The following is a 19,067-nucleotide window of genomic DNA, read 5'->3' as shown; positions in this document are numbered from 1 at the left end:
AGCCCACATTTTCAAAGCAGCACGTGGGATCCACCTGCTTGCAGACATCTGTTCGCAGTGGCCGTGGTGCTCCCATGGCTTGCACCACTTCGCGAGCCATAGCTGCTCTTGCCCTGATTACTTCATGGTGATGAACACAGAAAGTTACAAAAAAAAAAAAAAAAAAAAAAAAGAAAAACAACTAAAAAAGTTTTTATATCTTTCCAAATGTGCAAATGGATCTATACTTTTATGAGAACTGAACTTAAATTTTTCAATGCCAGCTGTTACATTCTAGGGTAATTCAGCTGGTTTTACAAGAATCTCTTTGCTCATAACTAAAAGATAATTGACTATAAAGAAGTGTACTAGAAATGGAGAGAAAAAAAAAATACAAAGAAAAATTGTTTCCCAGAATGCCTGAAAATTAAGGCTACAACTAGAAAGTGAGTGAGTTTCCTATTTAAAATACCCTACGCCATTGTAGCCATTATTTCGTGAAGAACCCAGTGACTTCAGTACTACTAAATATTTAATGAGAGAAACCAACAGTTTCTAGAAGCGTTGCTGCCTCCTGTGGGAACAGCCATAACTAATTCTCTGCCCACTGAAGAGCAGATTTTGCATCCTGTGCCCAAGCTGACCGGACTCACAAGCTACTTAAGGACTAATGCCCCCCTTCTCCATAAATATTTTTACACAAACTCTGACCCCCCAGTGCTTTCTGGCTTTTATCCACTCTAATGGCCTGGATATTTCATGCCAAATTTCTCACATGCAATCATACACGTATGCATTAGAAGAGGCAGGACTCATAACATTGCTTTCAGTAGTACCAGGAGCAAAATTAAGCACAGAAGAAAGCGAGCTGACAGTTACTATTTCTGTTATGCCTCCTTCTGAAATCACATCCGTGAATCCTCCCAAAGCCATCCTGCAGAGAAAACTGATCAGTTTTCATTAAATCGCTCTCCTAGGTTTCTGCAGTTTGAAAACTGCTCTCTGATGCTTATTTTCCCTCGTCATCCAAAGGTGAATTTTAACTGCAGTCATCAGGTGGGGCAGCCAGCACAGCGAGCGGGCAAGGCGTACGGAAAGAAAACGGATGGCTTGAACATAACATAAAAGCTCCTCAATACGGAAACTCAAAATCTGTTTTGTTCTACAGATTCGCTAGGTTTTGTGGCTTATGTGATATCTCAGTGGAGATATTATTCGCTTCCCAGCATTTTTCTCATAACCACAAATCATACCCCTAAATAAAAAATAACCCTTCAAAACCACTTCCTATTAGCAGAGCATACCTTATAAAACTTGCAAGTAGACCAGTGTTGTACCATGAAGCCTATACAGGGGGTTTTTGTTTTTTCATTTTTTTTTTCTTTACCAGTGTAAAAATATACAATGCTACTGCTCATTTGTTGCAGTGTAAAGGTCCAACTGGTACTTGCCTGCCTAAGGCTCTACTGCTATTGCTCTTCATACTTCTCCAACCCAGACCACTGTGTTACCCCTCCTTATACCCGAAACCTCACACCGTAATGTATTTTGCTTCCCATTTATAACAAACAATGAATCTTTAGCTGGTGTAATGAGATACTGTCCAAATAATCCACTGTCTTTCATAATTCTGTTGTGGCTGCTCCAGGGCCAGTCTTTGGATGTGATAGGGTCCTTTAAATTCTTCAGTACATTCATTTTCCCCGTTGACAGCTCTACAAAAAGCACATCTGTTTGCAAATGTGAAGTAGCATATATATAGTACTGATTGCCTTCAGTGAAAGAGGGCTGAAATGTCAGATCGGATACGTGTATGTTTGTTTGTAAGTCATAAATCAACTGGATCTCCCCCTGGACAGTTACAGCCTGGACTTTGATCCTGCCACTGTCTTCATCCGCGCTGACCAAGTAGCGTCCGTCCGGGGAGACGTGCGGGGTGCCCGACACGTCGCTGTTGGTGCCGATGACAGCGTCGGTAACGCTGTCGATCAGGAGCTGCGGCGAGGCAGCCCGCAGCCTGTTCCTCCTACACTGCACCAAGAAGTAGCCGCCCAGGTGGGTGTAGGCCATGGCCTGCGGCACGCAGCTGTAGTTTCTGAAGCTGATGGTCTTGACGTGGGTCACGGTTTCCAGGTCGATTTTGTGGACGGCGGATTTTGATTTGTTAAAGATGAAGCCGAATCTGAAATAGAAAACAGGACACTGAGGAGACATGACTCTGATGGTGTGCTTGAAAGAAGAGGAGAGTCATCAGAACTGGGAAACTGTCCTCTTAATTTTCTGTGCAATAACGCCGTGTGGTTTCTGCAAGAAACCTCTCTTGTTTTAGTGCTTCTAACATGCACTAAAAGGAGGAATACATTTCAGTGCAAATTAGCAACTGATCCTGGAAGCCTGGATATGTATTTGGGTATTTGATTCCAAGTCTTTTATTAGGAAGACCAATTTACAACAGGAATAGCAAGGCTTTTTTTTTTTTTTTCTTTTTTTTTTTTCCTTTGGTAGGTAAGCACATTGACCAGTTATGTATTGAATCTGTTCCAGTTCTAGGTAGAAGTAATTCATTATATACTCAAGACTTCCTCGAAACATGAAAGTGTTCAACAGAGAGCATCTCCCTGTCAGGCTGGGGGCAGAGAGCACCTTTGAACTACGTTTAGAACCACGGAGCGAACACCAACGTGCCCAAATCAGAGCATCGGAGGGCAGCTCTGATGTGTACTTTGTGCCTTTGGTGCCTGGGGACCACTGCAGGAGCTGCGAGGCCGAGGCATGGAGCAGGCTGCTTTAGGCACCGTCCTGCCAGCCCAGGAAAGGTGGAAACCATTTCTCAGGGCAGATAATGAGCAAGGGTGCGCTGCAGAAAAGTGGTCTTTGTTTTCATGCTCCAGAGAGGGCAGACAACAGTGAGCAGAGAATAAATGCTCTCTAAAAGATATATGCTGCAGCACACCTGACCTTTGCTGAAGACAAAAAAGGTCAAGAATAGCCAGAAAGGTTTCTGCCTAATTTGAGAGGGAGCCCATAGAAGCAGCCTGTTTGTGTTCCCCTGGATTCACAGGTCACTGGCACTGACTTACAAAAACTAATTTTACATCTTTTCATCCATTCAATGTGGAGAGAAGGAAATGAAGTGAGTGCTTAGTTTTGTATCTCTTCCCTGAAAGATGTAAAATTGCTTTTTGGAACATGGAGGACTGTGCTTGCGTGCAGATAATAGATATTTTGCTTAAAACACTGGGTTTATTTTTTTATTCTTAATCCCTCTGTCAATGAGACACTCAGCAATGATTTCATTTCTAAAGAACGAGCCAATGTAGTGTATGATTCCATGAAAATCACTGGGCTAAGCCTTTCATTTTCCCATTACACTCACATCCATTAGAGACTTCACAAAATATCTGCAGTAGAGATTCGTAGTGCACTGTGTGTGGGGAAATTGGATATGACACTTGTATTTCTCCTGGATGAATGCATTTTAAGTACACTTTAAAAAATGCTTTCCCTTACAGCATTTTTTGAGACTTCCTTAATACTTGGCCAAATGCCTGAAGAAGTTAAAAATGGTTCTTATCATAAACTTTAATTTAAAAAAGTGGGTCAGAATGTGTTTTATGTGCACACAGCTGCAGAAGAGGCACAGTGCTTGCATGAAATCTGTGATCTGAAATCTCAACGAGAACCTTGCACTTAGAGAGTTTTTAATAGGCAGCAATCTACCCTGGGAACTAATAAAAATGGATACATTTCTAGATATCCATCTGAAATAACAGGCAGCTGAAATACATATGCAGGAACATTTGCATACAAATATTTTTTGGCTCTCAGAAGAGATTGCTTAAATATTCACCTTCCTGGGAAATGCTGGAATCGCCATTTATTGTTTCTGAGTGGAGAATTTAGAACATGATCCCGGTAAGTCTCATTAGACTGTGAGCAATTATTTTTTTGTGCTGAAGGTGAGAGAGAACTGACAAAGATCTGGCCCTGAACAAATGAAATAGGAAATTAGGCACAGCATTCTCTGCTTTGCACATGGAGAACTATAGGCAGTTGTCTACCTTTAGTATTTTTCCTGGAAGATCATCTGTATGCAACTGATTAATCACACTGAAACAAACAAACAAATCTAAAAGAAAACAAACAAAAAAATTGTTCAATTTTCCTGTCTTTGAACCCAGACTGTACCTCCTCATCCCAGTCTTTAACATTCAGCAGCTGTCTACCTCCTGGCACTACTCTTACTCATACCAATAGTTTGAAAGCAAACTGGAAAAGTGAGGTAGGGAAAAATTAAGAATGAAAACCATGAAGTATGTCTTATTTTGTGCTTCAAGAAGCAAAGTTATTTATTTTGGATCAGATTCAACACATAATAATTTAAGTGTGACCTCAGTGTTCCTTGCAGGGAGTCTACACTTACTGTAAGGAGCTACATTATGATTTTTGGAGTGTTTAAGTTAGTTAAACCATATTGGTGACAGGAGATGATTAAGCAGTTGTTATGTTATAACATGGTAAGAACAGTATAAATTGCTTTGTAGTTATCATCAATTTTGATAACTTTAATGGGAGGCTTCCTGTTCCTGCTGGGAAGCAGTCAATATTACTCCAAGTTATTAGTATGTAACTTATGCAATCTCATTAACCACTACATCACATTAACATTCAAAACTGATGCTTTGTAGAGGTGTTTTTTTTCTTCTTCTTCTTTTTAATGCGCAGTGCATATCGTGTTTCTGCTCAAACCTTACACCTCACACACACATCTAATATTTGAATGGGTAAGGAGCTGGAAACATGTGGAAGGACCACGCTTTATGCTTTGAGCAGCATAAACTTTTACCACTTCTGGCCAATCCTTGATCCAAAAAGAGGTTTTGAGATGAGGAAGCCAGATTTTTGGCCACCAAATTCCCAGCACAAACAAGCCATGGCAGCATGTTGTGCTTTGCTAAGGACTTTCTGACCAAGCTGAAGTCTGAATGCCCGTGCAAGGGCTAAGGGAAGCTGAGGTTTGATTCTCACTGTTTCATTGATCTGATGAGTAACTATAAATAATTTGCACAGGCATTTCTCCATTTCTTGCGTGAAAATGGAAACAAGAATACTTAGCTCAATCACAAATTCATTCATTAACATTTGTAAAGGGCTATAAGATTATTAGACAGATCCTCACTAGAAGTGAGCAGTGTGGTCACTGTCAATATTCATTAAGAGGATTTCTTACCTGACGTGATTAATAATAAGATTTGTAGGTGGTATAAAAAAATCATCCACTCCTTCAAACGGGGTGCGGATAACATGCTGATACTCCCCTGCACTCGCCTCTGGTATTACCTGCAATAAATACACACAAGGTTGTGTGCAAGAGAAGCAGAAAGGTAAATACAGATTACACAGTCATACACGGTGGCGAGTGGCTTTTCCCAAGGATGCAGTAGACTCAAATTGATTAACGACCTCAAAATACTGTTTGGTGTAGCTGCCTTGAAAAAGGTGTGCTAATAAATAGTATTTGAGGCTTGACATTTGTAAGGTAAGTACACAGCTCTACTTTCATAAGACGTTTATATTGCAAGAAAGAGCAGTCATGCGGGAGCTGAAATAGCATGACAACACTAAGACCACAATAATTTATTCCTTGCTGTCTAAAATAAACAGTTATTTCATGGTCATATTTATTAATCTCACTTAGGTGTGCAGTGATAATTTACCAGCTCGAAGGCTCAGACACTAACTCACAGCTCACAATTATCACTTTGAAGGAGAAGACCTGTTCATCCACCTACTGCACCATACAAGACTTGTGGGGGAGCAGAGCAAGGCCCTTTTGCTGTTCCCCCCGTGCCACCCCCTGGCACAGCCCACACCCCTGCTGCCACAGAAACTCTGCTCCCCCACTGCTCCGGACATGGAGAAGCAGAAGTTTTCACTAATGAAGATGTTAAATAGTCAGATTATTTGCTTGGTTCAAGACGACTTTAGTCTATTCACTGGGATACTCTGCTCATGTAATGTGCAACAGTAGCTGCTCTGAGTTTATAGCTACATAATTCATTGCAGGAAATGCTAAAACCCTACAAGGCTCAGTTCCGATGGCCATTCTGACCATGCCATTTAGATTTCTTCCAATTATATTGCTCAAGAAAGATGCCTGTTCCCGCACAGTGCTTTCACAAGGCCAGTAATGGCTGAACAACAGCATCCCATTAGTCGGCTGCACGGGCTGTTTGAAAAATCTCAGACTTCCGCAGAACTAGTAGAAACTTAGGTCTACTTACACAGTAGCATTTTTATTAAAAAAGATATTTTATTGCATGACAGCGGCTAACAACTCCGGGTTTGAAGAACGAACTTCACCAGATTAGTTGCTGCTCACCTTCAGGGAAAGACAGTTGGAAAAAAAAGAAAAAAATCTGCTAATGCTGGTGCTAATCCCACTCTCCACATGTGTAACTGCACTTTATAAAGCTAACGGAAAGGACTATCTGAGAGCTGGAGCCTCATAACAAGTTTCCAGCTGTGCAGACGGTGTGTTCTTTTTAATAATCACATGCTTGAGCCATCTCTCCTTTAATTACAGAAACCTCTCACAGCTGGGTGGAGGAAATTAAGCTGGAAAGGGTAAAGAGAGCCCATTTTGTCTCCTTATACTCTGTTCAGGAAACTGTGCTAGTGCCTAGGTGATGCAAGCTGGTGGCACTGCCTCAGAAAACTTTGTTGATTTGCCCCCATTCTGTTTCTGCTGAAAATGCCTGTGTTGAACTGCAGGTTTGTTCCTCATTATAACTGAAAGCCTGCAGGTTTTGGACGCTACCTTGCACTGCACGGTGTGCTCATCCCACATTCATGGGGCATTGCCTCCAGCAAAGCCTTGGGCAGCCTCATGACTGGTGTAGCCTACAGATGGGCAGGTTTTCAGGTCAGAAAGCACAGCCCCTGTTCTCCTCTGCCTCCCTTACTCTGTTTGGGAATGCTTTGATGTAGCTCCAGAAGCAAATTTTCTGGTAAAAAGATGTTCACGAGTCTTCCGTGGGTCCAGAAAGGTTGGGCAGCAGGTGCCACAAAATAACTACTACAGAAGGGAACGTCTGGATGGATCAAATCAGGTTTGGTGTCCACTTTGTCATATGACATACAGCAGCAGCAAAATGCCCCGTCAGATGCCTACACAAGAGAAGCTAGTTCCCCAGGGCAATCCAGAAAAGGAAGCTAATTTTGATGTCCAAGCTGATGTGCATTACTGTGCCCCGACAGCATCGTGCTGGTCAGAGCCACACTGAGTGTGAGCAGCTGCAGGGAGCTCACTGGCTCCGCTCCAGTGCAGTCACTGACACCCAACAGCAGAACATGTCCCTGAGGTTTTATTTTTGCTGACCATGCTTCTTTCATACCCTTGAGATTTTTCTTCTCTTTTATTTAAATCATAATACATAGTTTTCAGAAGCACTTAACAAACCCACCACCTTCTCTGTTAAAGATTTGCATTTTACTGTGATAAAAATTCTGCTGCATTATGCTCCATCAACACTGAAAAAGAAAGCCAAAGGCTTGTGAGAGAGAAGTGAAAAAATAGATAAAGTTTAAGGAAAATAAGTAGCAACTTAGTGCAGAAAGTGACAGAAAACCTGGACTTCCACGTGAAAGACAAGAAGAGGTAAATGTCTTTACCAAAGCAGAGAACAGGGTGGTTTTGCTCTAACCTTATTGAGAGCGATAGGCTAGCAATCCTGAAATGAGTTACAAATCTTGAGGCACAGTGCAATGCATTCACCTTTCAATGTTCCTTTTCACACACAATGCACGCAAATTGTTTGCAGACAGAAAAAATTGCAGGTCTTCGTAATGTCTGGGAAGGGTGCACTGCACTTAGTCCTTACCCTATGTTTTCCCTGAATGTGTGTTGCTCAACCTGACTTGCACCTCTGCTGAAATACTACCAATAGGCTAAAGAGTGACAGATTTCTGTGCAGAAAGTACGCTCTTTCAGGCTTCTTGGTACCCACTGCTTTTAGACCTCAATCAAGCTAAAAAGAAGCTGCACTCACGCTGGCTGCACAAATGACTCGGAGCATCGCATGCTCGTGCTGCTCGCAGTCTGCTGCCAGCCCGTGCTGGATGACTTTATGGCACTTGGCTCTGTCATCAGCCTTAAAACAAAATAGACCTTGGCAACAAAGCCATCCTGCTGCCAGCCCATGGCACAGTCATTGCTCAAAAACAAATTAAACAGCAGGAAAAATATGTGAGGATGGACGGAAGAGGGATGAATAAAACACACTAGATATGTAAATGAAAAAGCAGCTTTACATCCAGACCATTAAAGGCTGTTAATTACCTGCAAGCAGCCAGTCAGCAGCTTGCTACTGAGGATGTCAAGCAAAGGAAGGGCAAGGGCTCGGGTGCAGAAGGGCTTACCTGCAGTGTTGGCGAGGATTTCCGCATGTCACCCCAGCTAAGCACCCACACTTGGTCGTGGGATTTGTCATAATGCAACTTGGTTGGTAACGGGTCAACATCCAAGGACTTTAAAAAAAAAAAGACATACATAATTACACAGTGACATGTATTTCATTATGCACACAATACACATTACATTAGTTTACTGTAGACCATGTACCACCGTTTACGCTCATGTGTACAGCTTTGTACAATTACCTTCTCATCAACAGGGGGATCAGCAGCAGCACCAGCAATAGAAAATCTGGCTGCTCAGTTCCATTTTCTGGCTAGATGTCCCTCCAACTTCTGTTATTTACAGCAGATCAGGATCCACTCTCTGCCTGAACTATACCTGCGTCAGTTCACTCTTCCTAACCTACCTATAACTGAGGTCAGGGAGGAACTCAGTAAGCATATATCAGAAATTAGTTCTAGCATTATTTTACCACGTTAGCTGCAAGCCCAGCTGCAGACACAGCCCTGAGATGATGACAGCCACCCCATAAAGGAATTTCTTCCTGCCAGTGAGATTTCAGAGCAGTGAATGACTGTGTGACCCCAAGGTGAAAGCAACACAGGCCAAACTTTTTAGTGATGTCAGCAGATCCACTGGGCAAAAATCTACGCTCATTTCCCTATATCAAAGTCTTTTTGAACTTTTGCCATCACTGAATGAAGATTTCCCTTTGTAGGTACCTGTATGGCTTTCTGAGTCTGGATATCAATTATCATTACTCTGTGCTGCTTAGGCTGTGTCACATAAATATACTTGTCTCTGACATTGACCGCTGAAGCCCAGAGGCAGGATTGAGTGCCTTCACCTTCCACTCTAGGACAGATCTCTTCCTGCGAAAAAAAAAAAAAAAAAAGAGGAAAAGAGGATTAATTTCTACAAGTTCAGGGTCTGGAGCTCTAAGAAGGTTAGCTTTGAAAACCACAGAAAACAATTCCATAGGGATTCCATTAGGGTGAGGATTATTTTCTTTCTTTTCCTGGAAAACACAAAGTAATTATTTTATTTGGTACCACACAGCAGCTTGGCCCTACCCAGTGACATCAAACAGCTGGACCTCACCGGACAGGCTTCAGACTGCCCTCCTCATCCTCAGCAGTGTGCCAGGCACAGAGCAGCTCCTTGGCCTGGGCTCTGCTCAGCATCCACCCAAACCAAGGGGAGCAGGGAGGATCACCTGCCCTTCAGTTACACTGCTCAGCTACACCTCTAACAGCAAATGAGGACACTTCTGTTGTAGGAACCCTTATAAATTGTAGGCTGGTATCACTGTCTACATGGCAAACACTCAGGATGCTAAAAGAGAAAAGGGAGGAAAAAAAGTCAAACCTCCCAATACCATGGCAAAGGGCACTACGATATCCATGGGAAATCCTCAGAGGTCTCTCTGAAAGGCAGCCAAATAATAACGATAAAAGTCCCTTTTATGCCCACCACTGTGCTGACATTATTTCTTTAAGGGCTTGCTCTCCTCTGTGATTTTCAAGCTGTTTCTCTAGAACCACCTCTTCAGTATTTACAGCTCTTTGGAAAAGAAACACAAGATGTCTTTCTTTAAGTAGAAACAGCTGAAGTGTGGCTTAATATTATGTACAAACTAAGTTCTGTTAAAGTATTCCAGTAGATAAAAAAACACTACCAACCACAAATGTATGAGTTTTAGAAAACAATGAATACAGACTCACAGGAAGATCATGGCCCATGGTAGTAGTGCCTAACCCAGCCTGCAAGGCTCATGATCATGTTCTGTTTACCCTGTAAATCGGAATTTTCATAAAAGTAAATGAAGGAGTTAACAAAGCATTAACAAAGCATTTCTGGATGTATTTTAGGAGATGTAAGTTTCCTGAGTGTGTACATGATGTGTGCTATTGTAGTGGAGTACGTGACACAGGTCACAGAAAACACTGGCCTCTCAGAGCCTCCAGGCACACATTATCCCACCTGCTACATTGAGCTCCTGTGTACTAGCCAGTGCTTGAAATTCACTGACATGGCAACAAATTTTCCTTGTAATTTCCTACAGCAAGGATTAGGTAAACTTGGTGCTGGCAGTAAATGTCAGACAACAAGCAGGGATGGTGTGGGTCTCTGCTTCGGCAGCAGGACCAGCACGGCACAACAAACCTCACTGTATCCTTATTTACCTCCCAGCTGTGGTTCAGTCTGGGAAATGTATCCAAGGTTTATCCCATGCATAGTCCCCTTAATTTTCAAGTGGAGATGATTAACCTCAAGGATGTCAAGCCCACCAAGTCACAACATAACTGTCAACCTTTGGTAATAACAACCCTTGAAGAGATTAAGAGAAACTTTCCCAGCTGTCAGCTATAGCTGCTGGGTTCAGGACTTACATAACTCGTGAAAATCCTCTCTTCGGGCCTGATGTGCCTGCGGATTTCACATTCATTTGGCTGAAGGACTGTGATCCCATCATCAGAAAAGACATAGAACATATTCCCAACACTCAGGCCTTGAAGGGGGATAAAGAAAAAGGAGGAGGATTTTTTATGCACATATCCATAGCTGTTAGGACTGTAAGAACTCGCCCACTTCCCCCAACAAACAAAATCTGCCTTACATAAAGGTTGGTCATTTGGATGCAGTCAGTGCATTCACAAAATCAAATTTCATGTCACAACGAGGGCTTCAAGGAGTGAAGAGGTACAGACACATTCAAAAATGCATTGCCTTGGTGGCGGCAGTTGTACACCAGCATTGGTGTTCAGGTCTTGTGCTAACATACAAAGCAGGACTTCAGTTAAATAAGCCTCTGTGTGATTATTGTACCTCCTCAGACTATGGCTTTGGTTTGTTATGATTTCATTAAAAATAGTTTGCTAATAATTTGAGAACCGAGCGAGAAGCTTTAGTTTAAATTAATCTCAAAGCTGTCTTATTACAATAAACTTGACTTCTTGCAACTGTGACGCAAAATGAATGTGCTTAACAGCTGTCCACGAATGAAAATATACCCTCTATTTTCTTAAACTATCTGAATGAACTATAGCCACCAAAACAAATACATTTTTGAAATCTTGCAAACTGTAATTCACAAATGTGGAGTATTTCAGCATTGCAATAGCACTCATTTATCCACAACTGGGGCATTCCAGGAGATTTGGAAAACTAGCTGTCTGTCACTGCTTTGCTGTTAGAGCATTTTTTCTCATTTCTGTCATGCAGAAATGCCTTAAAACACTGATAATTTAGTTCCTCAGCTACATGCAGTTGCAGGAATAAGTATCTCCGAGAAATGTTCAGCATCTTTTCAAACACTCCAGTTAGAAAGATCCAAGCATCATTTCAATTTTTTTTTTTTTTTTTGTACCACCACCAATAAATGTTTGCAGTGACTACTGTCACCCCCAGTAATGCTGATGTGTACCTATCTGCCAACGATATGGTGATGTTGTAATTTGTAATTTGTTATTAATTATATTTTAACCATGGAGAAATAAGTTCCCAGTTCTACGGATCTCAACAATGTTCAGCATTACAATTCCTTTGGCTGCTCCTGTGGTGGCAGCTCTAAACCCTGCTCATGTCTACAAGGCTTCTCACATCTCAAGTGTTTGCATGACTGAGGCAAATCATCACAGGAAAACTTCATGATACAAATGTGTAATTTGGATATGTTTTTTTTTTTTTTGAGAATTTAATTGAGTGTACAGTTTAGTAAGGTTAGGAGGGTTTTTTGAAGCTAAAAAACCCTCTTCTTGTGCCAAATAAGTGGCTTCAGAGAACAAGTTCTCAGAATCAGGTGCTTGCTGAGTTAAACCTCTCTAAAAAAACAGAAATACCCCAGTCAGGGCATCAGGCAGGTACAGGAGCCAGGATCCTTAAATGTGATGCCACGGTGAGGGATCATGCATGTAGAAAAAAAGCTACTGAACTCCTATTGACAACTGAGTTACCTTTTTAAGGACTATTTTTTTAAAGAGTATATTGACAAAGCATTTCATTTGGGCATTTTGGGCCAAAATCTGCGCTCACAGCATGCACACAGCTCCCACCTGCTTCGATGGGAGTTGGGTGAATGCACAGAGGGCAGAACTTGGCCCTGTCTGGAATGAGTGCACATTCATGAGGGAAGTTTTGCAATCCTAACACGTGAAGACAGGCAGGCAACAAACTACAACCATTGTGAAGATGCTTATCATTATTTTCATGCACAAAAGTAGTGTGAATTTATCTAAAACTCCACATACGAGTGTGTATTTCAGAATTAAGGCCTTAATTTGTCACAAGAATACTTTTCTAATCTAGACTTAGAGCAAGTGACTTGGCAAGTCCTACCACTTATTTTACAGTAAAACAACTGCAAGTTTTCCTGCTGACTGGTTAAAATATGACACAATTTACTAACAACACTGAGGTACACTGAAGGCGTGCTCTTTTCAGAGTTTATGAAATGAAATTAAAATGCTGTTGCAGTCAGTAATCTTCATACTGATTTTTAAACGAAGCAGGTGTTTTACTAGTCAGACTAGGCCTTTTACTGTGAGTTACAAAGTATTTGCCAAGTCTTGATTGGGGTACATATATAAACAAGCTCAGGGGAATTGGTAAAACAGACTCCGAGCTGGATTGTACTGCTGCTACTGCTTGCTCTGGGGAGTTATTCCAATACACAGGTGGGAAAGGGGAACTTTGCTCAGCTGCAAGATTGATACTAGTGAGGCAAGTAATAGACTTGGAGCTAGAGGACTTATGACCAGGGCTCTTGTTGGCTTTTGCCATCCTCTCTAACTGAAGACAGGTTGGATGACACAACTAGTTCTAAATCTAAAGCCAACAGACCTCATCTGTCTGACAAAAAACTGTTATAACAAAAAGACCAGAGAATGGTGAGGGCCTTCTAAATGTAACCCATCACATCTGAACCATTCCAGATGATGCTGGCTCTACCATCCTTATTATTTTTTCATCAGCTGAAGAAATAAAGCATGGGCACTTGTTGACTCAAGACTGAAATTCAGGAGGGCAGCAGACGACAAGAGTTTTCTTTATTTGAGGAATATAGCCTCCACTGAGATGTACATCTGCATCGCTCCCCTTGGAGATCAAAGGGCAAATCTGTCACAGGGCAACACTCTTCTCTGAACCAATACGTGAATAATTTTCCTCAGTTTAATCTAAATGCTTGAAAGTATTTAAGAACTTACATAAGGTAACAAAAAGGCTTTCAACTTTTTAAGTGCATGGCTTTATATAACTGATGATTGCCTGCTGGCAAGATATGTTCCCTTTATCCAGGAATAAAGAAAGCAGCATGCACTCTGAAAATGAACACTGGCATAAAAACAAATCTCTACTTTTGGGCTACTCATCATCTTCTCTGTACAAAGACTAAAAACTAGATTGCACGCTGAGTAAATATTGCACATGCTTCCAGTCCCATGTTTACCTGGCTATGTGCATTCATTTCTGGAGGTTTTCCTTGTGTGTGGTCTGTGAAAGGTTTTGAGGGAAGACTGGTAGACTAACTTTCAAAATGATCGACTACTTGTGTTAAAACTGTGACTCACAGCAAAAGGTGCTTCTATGCAATATTCTGAATAGGATCCTACAAATAGCTTCAGTTGACACAGGCCTGGCGAGCGTGAGGACGTGATCATTTTGAAGGAGCGCAGGTCTACCAATCCAGTTGTTAATATTTCTACTTATACTTAAGTTTTCATTCTAACAGAATTAAGAGTTTATATTAAAACATAAAAACAAAAATACCATTCCCCTCTAAGAGCCTTCTCTGTGCCAAGATTTCACCTTAAGGTATGTTTACTGGATTCTTTGTCTCAAGTGAATGTGCTGAACAAATACTATAGAATGTAGACAAGGGAATAAACCTACTCTAAAGATACTGACTTGCTTAGGAACATCAATAGTAAATCTGCTTTTACTGCCTGTGCTTTCCCTGTAAATTGCTCATACTTTTATTTAAAATGTGCAAGGTTGATAAGCAGTAAGTCCATATTGTTTAGCAGAATTATAATAAGACTTTCTGCAACCAACTTCTTAGTTGTTCTTTAAGTATTTCTATACATCTGGTAGGGTTATCCAAATACTTTCTTTAAAAAGGAGCATAAGAGATGCAGTACTAAATCATGTAGCATTATGCAGATGATGCTGGACTGATTAGATGCGCTAGAGATTTCATTTCCAAGCAGAAGGGAAATAGCAATTCTTAGTGCCCGTAATGCCATTTACAGGAACACTGGCAGTACAGAGACACTCTTCAAAGCCATGCACTTGGCACTTGTGGGTGGCATACAAACTCTGGAGAATTGTCATAGGTGGTCGTGCCACATCTTATGACCTCCGACCAGCTGCATCTGGTGTGAGTACGTACCTGCAGCCAGCAGCAGGACCTCAGCTATAGACCTAGGCAGCACCAGTTACTAAAGGCTGGCACTTTCCTTCTGCCCCCCCAAATCCTTTAGGCTAATCCATGGCAAAAGCTCCAAGCCAAGGGCACAAAGCACAGCTCTTGTTGTGGGTACCTGGGGGCACGACTTATGAAACAGGCTTTGCACAGAGACTTCCACGAGGCTGGAAGGGCAGCAAAGTCCCAGCTTCCTCACGTGCAAGTGGCAAACTCAAGAACTGTCTTATGCCTGGACTTCTTGGACAATCCAAGAACCTTCTCCCAGTGAGTAGGATGCCCTGCTCTAGCAGTCTGAAGTGCCCAAAGGCAGGAGGCTCCTCACTGATGCTTCTGGGCACTGTACTTCAGGTGGCATATGGATGAGCTGCTTGAGAGCTTCTCACTGTGTGTTTTGGAAACAATTACAGCACCAGTGCATACAAAATCAAATCAATCTTGACTTCAAGTGCCTCCATAATATATTTGAGTCAATTAGCAGTTTAAGGATGCTTTTCTCCTAATTTGGCTTCCAAGATACGCAGATGTTGACCTTGTGCAGGGCATACTATAAATTTGATCAAACTAGAGATCTTAACTGCCAATTAAAACAAGGAGAAATGGGGCAACCTTTACCCTGCATTGATTTAAAGGATAGAGGGAAGTAAAACTTGAGGGTGTTTTTTGCTTAACAGACAAGAACACGGTTTTTGTTGCTCACCTAGTAAACATCAATGCGTGCTACTAAGGAGGAAGAGTTTAAATTGCTTGCTTAAAAATGCAGTGTATTGAATTTATGCCTTACATGTTCAATTATGGTAATTTGGGAGCACTTCTGACACTTGTGTATGTTAATGTAGCTTGGGAATCTCAGGCTACTTGCATTGGTGGCAGTTCATATAAAATTCCCATTTTTCTATATTTTATGGTCATCTATTATTCCATCATGGGAAAACGTAAGAAGTTATCAGTAGGATTTACTTCACTGGAGTGACACCTCTCATTTGAATACTTTAGCTTTTAAACTTCTGGTCTGTACTTAATCTGGTAACTGCAAAAGTTGACAGAGTTAGTGGCAAGTCAGTGCAGAATAGCCCATCATGGAATTACTAAAGCAGACAAGCACATTATCACTACAACGAAAGAACTTTACTGCAGTACCTTCCTCTCGCCACAGTATGTTTGCAACTGCAGCATCAGAAAATTGGGAAAGCCAGAAAATAATCAAGAAAAGGAAAAAAAAAACAAAACAGTGTCAAAATTTTCATTGAAGCAAATAACTGAATTAATACGCATGTTTAAATGAGCTGTTTAACTTGTGAAAACTGTAACATTCATCCCAGTAAAGTAAAAATAAGGACAGATACATATTTCTAAACACATTTGCTCCTTTTAGAGACAATTCTGAAGCTATGACATGGGAAAAATCCTCACTGAAATGAGGACAACTTTAGCCTGTGCAAAGATCAAAGTCTTACAGAACAGAAGATGCTATCTTCAAATGTAGTTGTAGGCATGGTACAGGCTGTGGCTTTCTGTACAATTTCAGCTAGCAAACATGACATCTTTCAGAAGCTTGAGACTGGCAGTTATAGCAGCTATGCACTCAGCCAATTTTCTTCTTGGAATTTCATGCAAGAACTACATTTTCTGTTAATATTCAAACCCTCCTGGAAAGTACACCTATATTTGAATTTCTGTTTAAGATACGTCCAATTATTTATCAAAATACTGTAATTTTCCTTGCGTAAGTATTCTCGGGGAAAAGACTGATATTAATAAGAGTACATAAATCCATTTAATGAGGAAAAGAATATATTTTTCCAAAGAATTGCCATGAGAATGCATATTTATGGCCAACTTCTACATTAACAGCCAGAAAACAGCAAAATCACATTCACACCTAGACTTTTAGTATCACCGTGAACCCAGGCAATCTCCCAGGTAGTTAAGGCAGAAGGATTAGGAAGGATCAGGCTCTGTGAGCTTTTCCATAGAGGAAAATCATTAATTGTGTTTTGGGGACAGTATGGACAAGGTAACGCTGCCACACTCCTATGGGAAATACACAACTGAGAGTTCCTGGGAAAACTTCTCTTTGAAGTAGAAGATTGTTTCATGCCAAGGGAAACCTATTTTATTAGTTAGCAATGTAATTACAGATAAAATAAACTCAGAATTAAATCAGAACATTTTCCAAACATCTAAGTATTTGAGAACTTTGATTGGTAACTGTCTTAAAAAAAAAAAAAAAAAGTCTTGCACAGAAATCAATGAAATGTTTTTTCTGAAACCATAAATAATTCAACAAAAAATTAAGTTTAGGATTCTTAGATATCTGAAAAAAAATTCCAATTCTTTACTTTAGTAAAGGTGTTACCTATACCACATACCAGCATGATTCTTGAACATGAAAGGCCTCATCATTCTAGATGAACGGGTTTTATCTTCCCCACACAGTTCCAATCCTCTGATCAATGCACAGACAAAGTTGTCATTACCTTATGAGCAAAAGTCCCACATAATGCATGCAATGGCCTAAACTATTAAACTGCATGTATGCCATCTCATTTTAAATATGCTTCAAAGAAACAAATTATGTGAAAAATTCAGCTTACGGGTCTTTCTTGCTGAATCTTCTATGAAAAGTGAAGATATGTCCTCGTCCACTCCCACTTCATTTTTAGCAATGCAGGTGTAGGCACCAGTGTCTTCATACCGAACACTACTGATATGAAGTTCGCTTCCATTTGCTGTAAGGAAGACATCCACCCGTGAGCAGGGTTCCCCACTGCTGCTAACTGCTCCCCGCTGCCTCGGCCGTAATGTGAGGGATTCCCACTGCACAGCACTTCCCCGTACATAAATGGAGATATTTGGGCAATTCTCATGAGAGTTTTGTTTCTTTCCATGAGCACAAATAAACGCTGTGCCAGAATCAAACAAAGAGCAATCCCAAGTGCAAAGAATAAATGAAATTTCATTTATGTCTCCTTGTTAATAAAAAGAATGCTTTGGCGGAGAAAAATACACATTGATTTTGGAAACACTTCTTAATAAGATCATGATGAAAAACTTGGGAGATGTCTCTCTGCAGTTCCTCCTATCATTTTGCTTTCTGAAGTGGGACTGTTGTCTAAAACCTTTGGAAGATTTTGAACCATTGCACCCAACCGTGCAGGGGTGTCTGTGCTACCAGTGCTGGGGGAGGTCTGCGATGTACCACAGAACAATTGGGATGGTAGGGGGGAAGGTTTTAAATATTATTACACAGAAATTTGCAAAGAAATATTGTTGTCTTTCACTATGCCTGTTACATCCTTATTTGAAACATAAGGACCAACAAGAGCAAAGAGCCCAGTTCCCGCTGCAGAGGTGGGTGAGAAGACACAGGAACCACAGGCTGATTCCCAGTGGACTTGCACCCTGTGAAGTCCTTATACCCGAGAACTGATTTAATGCATCTCTCTTCTGATTTGCACAGATGTACACGAGAGGCAAGGCAGTGGAGAATCACGAACACCATCTTTTAGCAGAACACTGTTACCACTTATATCAATCGATACTGTATTACCCGAGAAATTCACTGGAGGAAAAGATAAAAAGCAAGAACAGGGGTTTTCTAACACGATTTCCAACAACCATGGCTTAGTGAAAGTACAAGAACTTCTAGTTTAAAGTACAAAATAATCCTCCTTAATCCCCGTCTACAATACTTTAATTAATCAAAATTCTGTTCTTACCTAGGAGCGTTAGCTGTTTGGATAATTTTGGCATGATATCAACACCGTTCTTTAGCCAGGTAATTCGGGGATTAGGGATGCCTTCGGCGTGACACTTGAGGCTTGCCGACACGCCGGGCTCCTGTGCCTGCGTTTCAGGGTAGACGCGAATCACCGGCGGCACTGCGGGGAACAAGGAATTGGTGACGTTGAGCTCACCTGCCCGCTGCCAGCCCGCGCTGCAGAGAAGGTCTGATCCCAGAGCCGAGGGAATGAGCCGTGTCCTGGTTTTCAGTGTAAGCTACAGTGAAGATTTTTCTACAGCCCAACTTCGGGGCAGAAAACAGAAAATAATACGAGAAAAGAATAAACTAATACACCAATGCCAGGGAGCAACCTGGAGATGGGATTTGGTACTTGGACCGTTCCTGCTTTCTTTCATTAAGCGACTGATTGAACTTCAGGGAAGATGGATTAAAACCTAAGGAAGACACTCACATACTTAAAAAATAAAGTATAAATGCCACTGAATCTAGTAAGGGAG

General features: G+C 41.2%; 1 protein-coding gene across 6 annotated transcripts in view; it reads right to left on the bottom strand.

The window, feature by feature from the left end:
• Positions 1 to 202: 202 nt before the first annotated feature.
• The window catches only part of FSTL4 (follistatin like 4), a 276,166-nt gene continuing 257,301 nt past the window's right edge, over positions 203 to 19,067 (bottom strand). For 5 of the 6 annotated variants that reach the window (XM_032196664.1, XM_032196665.1, XM_032196667.1 and 2 more), the window contains 8 exons: positions 18,545 to 18,706; positions 17,420 to 17,554; positions 15,963 to 15,989; positions 10,792 to 10,910; positions 9,121 to 9,270; positions 8,401 to 8,508; positions 5,210 to 5,319; positions 203 to 2,161 (listed from right to left, as the gene is read on the bottom strand). In XM_032196664.1, coding sequence (XP_032052555.1) covers positions 1,459 to 2,161; positions 5,210 to 5,319; positions 8,401 to 8,508; positions 9,121 to 9,270; positions 10,792 to 10,910; positions 15,963 to 15,989; positions 17,420 to 17,554; positions 18,545 to 18,706 — 1,514 coding nt within the window. In that variant the 3' untranslated portion in view covers positions 203 to 1,458. The remainder of the gene's footprint in view (positions 2,162 to 5,209; positions 5,320 to 8,400; positions 8,509 to 9,120; positions 9,271 to 10,791; positions 10,911 to 15,962; positions 15,990 to 17,419; positions 17,555 to 18,544; positions 18,707 to 19,067) is intronic. The other variant, XM_032196669.1, reaches the window with a different exon arrangement.

Source organism: Aythya fuligula, chromosome 14 (genome assembly GCF_009819795.1).
Source record: "Aythya fuligula isolate bAytFul2 chromosome 14, bAytFul2.pri, whole genome shotgun sequence".
In the NCBI taxonomy this organism is placed as follows: domain Eukaryota; kingdom Metazoa; phylum Chordata; class Aves; order Anseriformes; family Anatidae; genus Aythya; species Aythya fuligula.
The sequence above is the reverse complement of the archived record's forward strand: the minus strand, read 5'-3'. Positions and strand labels throughout refer to the sequence as shown.